This window comes from Aptenodytes forsteri, unplaced genomic scaffold, assembly GCF_000699145.1.
Source record: "Aptenodytes forsteri isolate BGI_AS27 unplaced genomic scaffold, ASM69914v1 Scaffold93, whole genome shotgun sequence".
Taxonomy (NCBI): domain Eukaryota; kingdom Metazoa; phylum Chordata; class Aves; order Sphenisciformes; family Spheniscidae; genus Aptenodytes; species Aptenodytes forsteri.
The window spans coordinates 6,734,044-6,743,277 of NW_008794665.1; the positions used below are offsets into that span (position 1 = coordinate 6,734,044).

The 9,234-nt window shown below is 48.2% G+C and overlaps 1 protein-coding gene across 1 annotated transcript in view; it reads left to right on the top strand.

Annotated features, from left to right (window-relative positions):
* The first annotated feature begins 5,265 nt into the window (after positions 1 to 5,265).
* Positions 5,266 to 9,234, top strand: part of ARHGEF38 (Rho guanine nucleotide exchange factor 38) — a 39,195-nt gene continuing 35,226 nt past the window's right edge. The window contains exon 1 of the mRNA XM_009273630.1: positions 5,266 to 5,452. Within this exon, the coding sequence (XP_009271905.1) occupies positions 5,266 to 5,452 (187 nt within the window). The remainder of the gene's footprint in view (positions 5,453 to 9,234) is intronic.

The window sequence follows — 9,234 nt, forward strand, 5'->3', positions numbered from 1 at the left end:
TTAGTGCGAAGCTGCAAATGTATAATCACTCAAAATAGGGACCGAGAAGGAAAATCTTGCCTATTGCTCATGATGATAGGTTTTTTTTTAAGCTCCATTCCCCTCTTGATTTGTGAATTGCCAGACATAAGGTTCTCAAGGAATCCCACAGAAAATATTTCATCTCCGGTAATTTCTACACCCCCCTATTTTACATCGAAACATAACAATAATGAAGATTCATCTTCCTGTCCTTTTATCTGTGCCTCGCTCGCTCGCTTGTCTTTCCTCATTAGCTTTGATATCACAGTGCCATCTACTTGATCAACAGAGTCAGGTTATTTTCCTTAGAAAATAACTGCGCGGCTGTAACCCCGAAGAAATCAAAGGGCTGCACGGTTCCTTAGCGAGGTCCCCTCTCCTCCGCACCCCCTAGCCCTTTCAAAGCAGCACTGCCCTTAGGTGTGCACCTTTGGGAGCTGGCCCGGCTCCGAGCCTGTTTCACAGACTGACACAAAGCCCCGGCTGGACAGTGACGGATCCACTGGTGCTGCGAGGACAATTCAAGCCCTGCTGACCCTTCTCTCAGCACCCCCTCTCCTCTCCGGCAGGTGTTAAGTTTGAGAGCCGGGTCCCTCTCTGTAGGCATAAAACGCGTCAGCCTTTTGTATGTGTAAACTGGGGCAGAGTCTTTGTTCGGAGTAAGAAAGCATCGCAGCAGTCAGAGGAGATGGATTGCATAGCCTGATAGGTCGAGCCATCCCTTCTTAAAAATATCCACAGCCTAGCCTGAGCCCCGGCAGGCATATGCTTTATTAATTTCTCCTACAAATATTTAGACAAGAAACACTATAGACAGGGCTAAAAGAAATTATCGCTGTGCACCTACTTCTAAAGACCTGTTTCTCTACAGGAATCACCAGTCTGGCAAGATCAACAGTAGGAGTGAAGGCGACACTGCCACACTAAATAACTTTTCACCTACAAGACAGGCTTTTTTCTCTTTTTGTACTATTGAAAGGTGTTTGAAGTTTTTTCTCTATGTATATTTCAAAGTAATTTTGATTCATTCATGGTGAAAAATCAATGTGTAGACTCCAGTTTTACCTGTCCTTAAGCCTTCCCTTTTTATTATTTTTATCCTCACCCGTCACTCTGTTCTTATCTTACCAGTATAGCTGCAAACAGGTAGGGTGTACGTACTAGCAACTTTCCAGTGCTCAAAGTCCTCAGTGGGCCTTACATGAGAGTGCTCTTATCAAAGCCTCAACTTTTTGTCCCTCAGAAGGCATCTTTGCCATGACTCGTGCATACAGGCAGAGTGACAAGAGATACGGGCTTGCTTTTATGCGCACCTAGGCTTCCTTGTACGGAGGCAGGGAGCTATAGAGACGTCTACGCTCTTTGCTGTCACGTTCCACCTGTGAGGAGGGTAGGACAGTTTTCTGCAGCAGTACCATGGTACCTTTCTGCTTCGCCACTGCCTGTCAAGTGTAATCTCTTTTCGTGGGCAAAATCTGTGGCTGGTGAAGTCGCTCTGCAGCTGTGTATTGAGACTCTCTTTTCGCTTGGTGGCTGTGCTGGCCATCGCAGTGAACAAACTTGAAAATGGCAGTCCGGTGTCATTGCCACAGGACTCCAGCAGTGGTCTGTAACTCCAATCAAAGGGAACAGGCGCGATAGTCAACCCGCACCAGCATTTTTCATATATGCTCTGGGACACTAAGTTATAAAGAAATCTTCCGTAACAGCTGTGAGGTATTACAAGAAAACAAATAACTGTTTGCTTACTTAATGGCCATCAGTCTCGATGGCGCTCCCGGTTCGTTTATAGCTCAGGACTGTGATAAAGGTTAGCATTGACCGTACAACAATAAGCTCTTATATGCATCTAATACAGTTGCTTGGGAACACAGTGCCAATATTTTCCGTGTTGACACCAGCACCTGTTCTGTCTCTTAAGCAGGGTGGCTTCCGTGCAAACTCCTATGTGAGTGCTCGCATCAACTGGATTCCAGTTTGCTTAGGAGAATTAAATGAACACAACATACAGCGGTTAAAGAGATTTTCGCCTTAATTGTAAAAAGAGCGCTTTTTCTGCGTAGATGCCAAATAGTCCCTCTTGTCTTACGGATTAGTGGCTTTGATACTGCTTGACCACCAGTTGTTACTGGGGCCAGAAGGGAGCAGCAGTAATGTGGAAATTGAGAGAGGGTTGCTTGTGCTATTGCGAGTGGCAGTTGAAGTCGAGTACTTCACATGCAGTTCTGACCGTGCTTTCTGTGGCATTTTGTTATAGTCCCGGTAAAGTACAGTAAACAGTAATAAGAGTTTATAGGGGTTTCTTGCTTAGATACGCATCCAATTGTTTTTACATATTCCTCCTACTGACTGCACTGGCACAGCCCACTAGTGTAAAACAATAATTGGATTTAACGTGATGATGGATAAACCACGATGTGCCTCAAACCTCCCTCCCTCCAGAGTGGATAGGGAAGCCACTGGTCCTGAATGCGTCCCCCTCACTTGGAGTGTTACGGAAGACATGCTATTTTCAGCCGTTTCTATGCTGACTGGCACAGAGGAGAGGTTTTGAGGTTGCAGAAAGTACTCATCTACATTTCCAAACTGTGGTGTAAACTAGCTCTGGGCTCCTGGCTGCCTCAGAAATAGTGCTGCTGGCTGAAGCCAGATAAACCATTGCAAGCACAAAGGCAGCAGCAAACGACAGCCAGCTTTCCCTGCAACTGTTCCCTTGCTGAACGAACACATACCTTTTCACACCCTGCGACTGAGTTGAGGAGGAAGAGAAAGACAACTTTTGCATGTGGGTAGATTGCTGTCGTAATAAGCACCTGAACAAACGTTACTATATCCTATCTTGGCTGTAACTCTGCATATGTGGCAGAGGGCCTACAAAGCCAAGAATTTTATAAAGTTTGTTCTTCCACCTCCACCCAGCCAAAATATATGCCCCAGTTCTCCCCAAACCATCTTAATTTAAATAAATATAATGAAATCTCATATAAACGATGGGACCTGTGTCTCCTGAAAAGCATGACCCCATAAAATCCTGGCTGGGGGAAGTACCTTCTCTGGGCAATGCTGGCTTAAGCAACCGTCAGCCCTACCCTCAGCTGCGCACACGTGCCCCTGCATCATCCCCTGCCTCATGCTGCCACAACTGCTTGCGTAGCTGGGTGATGAACTAAACAGGAGCACAGATCCAGATGGAAGACAGCTCAGGGGAAAGGGGGGAGGGAGTTTTCAGCCAGATCAGTTCCTCCATGTCTCAAATGCTGGTGTGTACACCCTGCAGCAATAGTGGGAACAAAATTATCTGGGGGAGGGGGACAGTCAGGGTGGTGACTTTAAACCAGTTTTACCACCCTCGCTGAATGCCAAGCCATTGCTTCAGAAAAAAAAACCCCAGGAAGTCCCCAGTGTAAGGAAATGGGGTGGTTGTTTCCCTCAACTCCCACCTTCATCTGTTTACTTGTTGCTGGGGCTTTGATGCTTGTCACGAGCGTGTCACCGGGTCAGTCCCTGCGTACGCCTCTCCCCGCTGTCACCACTGCTCTGCCTTTCAAGGAACTTTTGTGGTCTGACTTCCAAAACAAAGAGTTTCTTAGGGAATATCAAAGAGGAGGCAAGACGTAACACATGAATTGCCCTACGTAATACGTGACTTCTCTGTGTGAGCACAAAGTCTTCCCAGGATCCCCCTCACCTCTTTATTCCTCTGCCAGGCTGCGTGTTTGGGCTGGACACTTTGTGCAGCACTGGCACGGTGCTGCAATTTGACGTAGTAAATTGCTTAACAGTTTCATAACCTCTTCCTTTCACTGCTGCGTAGAAATGAGGGGCTTTGATCAGGAGGTTGCATCACAGGACCAGCTTCTTAAAGAAAAATAAAAGTTGGAAATGAGGTTACACTACTACATTGCATCCCTGCTTGTTTTTTACTACGCAGTCCTTCGGGGACACAGCATGGCAATACTAAAGCAATATGCTCCGCCAGCATTTGTCAGAGGGACATTAGTTGTGTCCCCTGGCAGATGCTGTGGCAATGAGTGTGCGTGTGACTGACACCGATTAGGCTGCGCCACGGGGCTCCCACCAGGCGTTTCCTAGAGCAGCGAGGGCCACAGGGGGTGGGTATCACAGCAGCGGCAGTGATTGCTACTGATGGCTGTTGGGGCTCTTCCCAGGATAAGTCCGGTCCAAGCTTAGATGCCAGCAGCTCCTGCTGTTTTAACATGAGCTTGATTAGACCAGCGCTACGGAGGATCACTAGACAGTGCTTGCGTGCCAGAGGCCATTGCTAAGAGACAGGATAATAAGATCTCTTCCAGGGGCCGATCCAGAGGAATTACGAGCAGGTGTTTTGCTGTCCACTTCCTCGGCCATCAGAGCATGGTGATTTGTTACAACAGCCTCCGCGGGTCCTTGGCAGGCTTTCATGTCACTTCTCTGTGCATAGTGTAAAGCAGGACACAGCCTGGTTTGAGACAAGCATCAGCTCCGTGCTGCTTCCCACCTCCCAGAGGGGTTTTCATCTCTCTCCCAGCTCTTTTCTTCCTTGCCCTGGAGGATCGGTCTCCCTTCAAACCTGTAGATCAGGAGTTTCCAGTCTAAAGGCTACACATCTCGGTGGAGTCGTGAGTCTGGCAAATGCAATTAGATACACAAGGAGTGGGGGTCCTGACCAGGCTGCAGGTTGGGCACTAGCCCCGGGGAAGGAGAAGGAGCAATGGTCAAGGGGGTGGCTGGCCTCCCCTTCCCGTTTGCCTTGCCCTCTGCTTCCCCACTGCCCCGGCAGCACGGAGGCAGAAGGCATCCGATGAAAGTGTGGCCATGCCCTGCTGCACTCGGGCATCTCCCTGCTAGTGCATGGCAGGGGCAGCCCAGACAAAGCTGGGAGGATGCGACTCCGCTTCGGGGTGCCGGCACCCATGGCCCTGCAGCAGGGTGAGGAGTGTCCCCTGAAGCAGGGAAAGGGGACCGTGAATGGCTGCGGTTTGGGGCTGGCTCTGAAACCGGCCCCGCCAGGCGTGCTTGCACATAAGGCAGGTGAATGCAAACACTGCCTGGGGCGTTAGCTTCCCGGGGGTGGAGCCGCTTCAGCACAGGTGGCAGGGCTGAGCCTGGGCCCTGCGGAGCCCTGCTCCAAAACCAAGCCCAAAGCAACCAGCCTTCACCTGGGCAGGGAGTTTACCTCCCTAAAAATCAAGCTATTGCCCCCCCTGCCACCGCCACCACCAAGCAAGGCTGGCCATGGCAAGCATGGACTGTCCAGGGAAGGAAGGCGTGGGGGGCAGGAGGAGGAATTTGGCCCTGCTGAGGAACAAGCTGTACATGGGACAGAGGAGGAAGACGGAGCCTGTGGTGGAGAGCACCACCACCGCCGGGGACCATGGCACCCTGAGGAGAAGTCAGTCCGACAGGACAGAGTACAGCCAGAAATTACAAGGTACCAGGGAAGCTTGCTTGGTGCTCTGCTGCTAGGGATGCTCTGGGCTGGGGTAGTACCTTGATGCCCTCCAGGCTGCAGCCTTGAGATAAAGAAGGGAATGGCAGTCTCTGCTCCCACATGCTCACAGTTGGAGGGAGCAATTGCTCCCTCTCACCCTTGCCCCCGGTTCCAGGGCGTGAAATGTTTCTCTTAATTTTTCTAAATAATGATGTGGTGTAGACAGGACACAAAATGCAATCGAAGGTTTTGGTGTGTTCCTGCAAAATGCGTATGCAACCGGGATCTTTCTCATTCGTCACCAGAACACGTTTGCAACGCAAACAGTAATGTGATGGCTCCATCCTATCTGTCTTTGGTTGTCGTATCAAGTGGGGTATATGCTAACTAATTAGAAGCATCAAGGGCAGTTTTTTCTTTCAGTTAAAAATACCAGGATTTATAATGTGTTTATCTGTTGCTCAGATTGTGCGAGCCTGAACTGAAGTACATCCAAATACATGTTTTGACGGATATGCTGATTCAAATTATACCATTATGGAGAGGGTTTCTTTTCAAATAACCAAATTGCATCTGGACCAGAAATTGGCAAACTATGTCAGTATTGGGCCTGTCAATCAAAAATTAAATGCGATGCCACAAATTGAGGAAAAGCATGAAGAATGTGTATGGCTATTTCTGGGAGTGCTCTGGAACACAAACTTACAAATTTGTGTGGGTTTCCAGGGTCTTGAACAACAGGGTCTCATCACAAATGCGGGGTTTGAGTATTAATGTAAGCGTGTGTTACTAATAGTGATATAACTGTCCAGTGACAGTCACTCTTGTGGCAATAATCCTTTATGGGGAAATAAAACAGGAAAATACTGTGGGTTGCTGTATTATGGTTTTGATGCACTACAATTAGGAAGTAGCATTCCTTCAGAGAGACAATAAAAGTAGAAAATAAAATAATAAACCTGAAAATAATAGGATTTCTATGGGGGCTGCATACACTGAAAACAACAGAGTGGTTCATCGATTATGCTGTTCCCTCCTCATGATAGCTAATCAATGAGAAGATGAAAAATTGTCAGTTAAGTCAGGCACACGCTGCAGGGGTCTGGTGGGGGTGTTTCAGGGTATAAACACGATTGCTACCTCTGGGCAGGCAAGCTCCTGGCACACATCCCACCAAAACAGCAGTTTTTAACCCATGAAGGGGGTTGCCCAGGTGAGGTCGAGGTTATCAGAACGGTATCCAGCAAAAAGTATGAGATCTTTCTGTTCCGTGTCAGGTGTATTCATGCCATGAACGTCTCCTGTTTAAAATCTGGAGCAAAGGAGGCGGGGGAGCCTAGGCAGTCATGGCAGAGCATGAGGTTACGGCAGCAGTCCAAGGAGATGGTAAATCCAGCTTTACAGCTCCTGCCACCAGCTGAGGCTGCCGTGGCCACCTATTGCAAAGCACCAGTCTGGTATCGGCTGGTATCGGTCTGGTATCGGCTCACTCTACTTGCTCGCCTTTGTTCAAGAAAAGCGGGGATGGGTTAACAAGGTACCTGCAGGCTTTATATTGGCTTAGAAGTTGCCTGTCCTCAGAGTGAAAGTACAAAGTCAGTAGAAATTCCTATGAAGTGTAATTACAGTCTCAAGAGAAATAAATGGTTGTGCGCCAAGGCCTGATCTGGATCAAATTTTGGTGAGCTAGATGTGCCTGGATCTGATAATGATCATGGATCCCAGACCTAATGTGTTACCTGCCAGTGCTGATGATGTGCTATGATTGTACGCCTTTATGTTCTTCATTTTTCTCACTAGTGCTTGGATGTGAAGCAGCTTACTCCAAGGTGAGGGAAGTGGTTTTGTTGGCACAAAGCTTTTGAGTTCTCCATTCTTGGTAAGAAAACCCAACAGATCTGTTGGTCACATAAACGGTCTGTTGTGTATCACCAGTTTGGGACTCTTCTTATCACCCTAGAATGGTAAATGCTTTGCAAAAAGATACAAATGGTAGTAATTTGCACTTGTTTCCCATATGAATTGGGAAAAAAGCTATTTGTTTAGTTGCCCCTCCCTTCTATTGTCCCCTGTTAATATGTTTTCTAACACAGTCTGCAGAACTGTGGTTGGTACTAGCACCGACAAGGATGTGTAAGACAGGAGCAAACCCTGCAGAAGGGAATCCCCCATGAGTGGGGCTGGGAAGCCAAGAGTCAGAGGCTGCAGGACCCCCATCTCTGCTAGTGGCAGGCAATCTAGGCAGAGCACGGGGACCAAGCTGTCTTTACACCGCAATGCCTACATCAGCGTTGCAGCACATTCGCGCAAGGTGAGGCATGGGCGACACATTTCTCGAGGGCCCTTCCAGTCCTCTGCGTGCTTTATATGGTTCCCTGAGTAGAGACCAGGCTGTTTCCCCCCCAGCCATTTCCAGCACCTCTGAAGTATATGCTCAAAGTGCAGCTCAGTGTGCTAGAAATATGGGCCCCCAATAAAAGCCTATAAACAAACAAACAAAAAACCCCAAAACAAGTGAGTAAGCAGTCAGGCATAAAAACTCCTGAGAATTCAGTTTCTGCCCTTGGATTTCTCTTAAGTTTTGCTGTTTTATACAGAATCCAAAATGTTTTCTATAACGAGTGAGAAAGGGAGCCTACCACCGAGATCTCCAGGGTAATCAAGGTGGTTTGCTCTGTAAGTCTGCAAACATGAGCACAATAGCACTGTCAAAGGTGCAAACCTCTGCAAGTGTTTTTCACTTTAAAATTAAGGATTCATTAAAAACACAAGAAAGCACAAACAAAAACCCCAAAACAAGTGAGTAAGCAGTCAGGCATAAAAACTCCTGAGAATTCAGTTTCTGCCCTTGGATTTCTCTTAAGTTTTGCTGTTTTATACAGAATCCAAAATGTTTTCTATAACGAGTGAGAAAGGGAGCCTACCACCGAGATCTCCAGGGTAATCAAGGTGGTTTGCTCTGTAAGTCTGCAAACATGAGCACAATAGCACTGTCAAAGGTGCAAACCTCTGCAAGTGTTTTTCACTTTAAAATTAAGGATTCATTAAAAACACAAGAAAGCATTTTCATTGTTAACTATTATACTAGACACATCTATTCAATACCTTATCTGGTGTGAATGGCCATGCAACACCTCCTGGCTTTACTCTTTTTAAAAAGGAACCAAGATGCAAAGTAACCATTATATTCTCAAAGAGCTTGGCAAGCATTAGCGGGTCTATTTCAACTCTTCCTGTGAGAGAACAAATGCCTGCAGCCCCATTTTAGGTAGGGGAAAATAAGGCGATAGCTATCAAATGTCAGGTTTGTGATACAACCATGCAGTCATCCAGAACTCAGGTTGTAGCTGCACTCGGCCGAAAGCCGTCGCCAGAAGGAGAGTGGCGACCCAGACGGAGCTCACACGCAAGCATACAGCTGTCCAGGTCTCTGGCTGCAGGGAGTGCCTGAGCCTGTCACTTGTATCGGAGGGCAGCAGAGACCACACCTGTGTGCGGTGTGACCAGGTGGATGATCTGCTCAGCCTGGTGGCAGAGCTGAAGGAGGAGGTGGAAAGGTTGAGGAGTATCCAGGAGTGTGAGAGGGAGATAGATTGGTGGAGCCGCACCCTACCGTCCCTGAGGCAGAGGCAGCAGATGGAGGCTCCGCGAGAAGCAGAGGATCCCCTGCCTTCTTGCCACCAGGTAGAAAGAGGGGACCTAAGCGACAGGGGGGGATGGAAACGGGTCCCTGCTCGGCGTGCCAGGCGAACCCCCGCCCGGCCTCCCTCACCTTCCCGGTT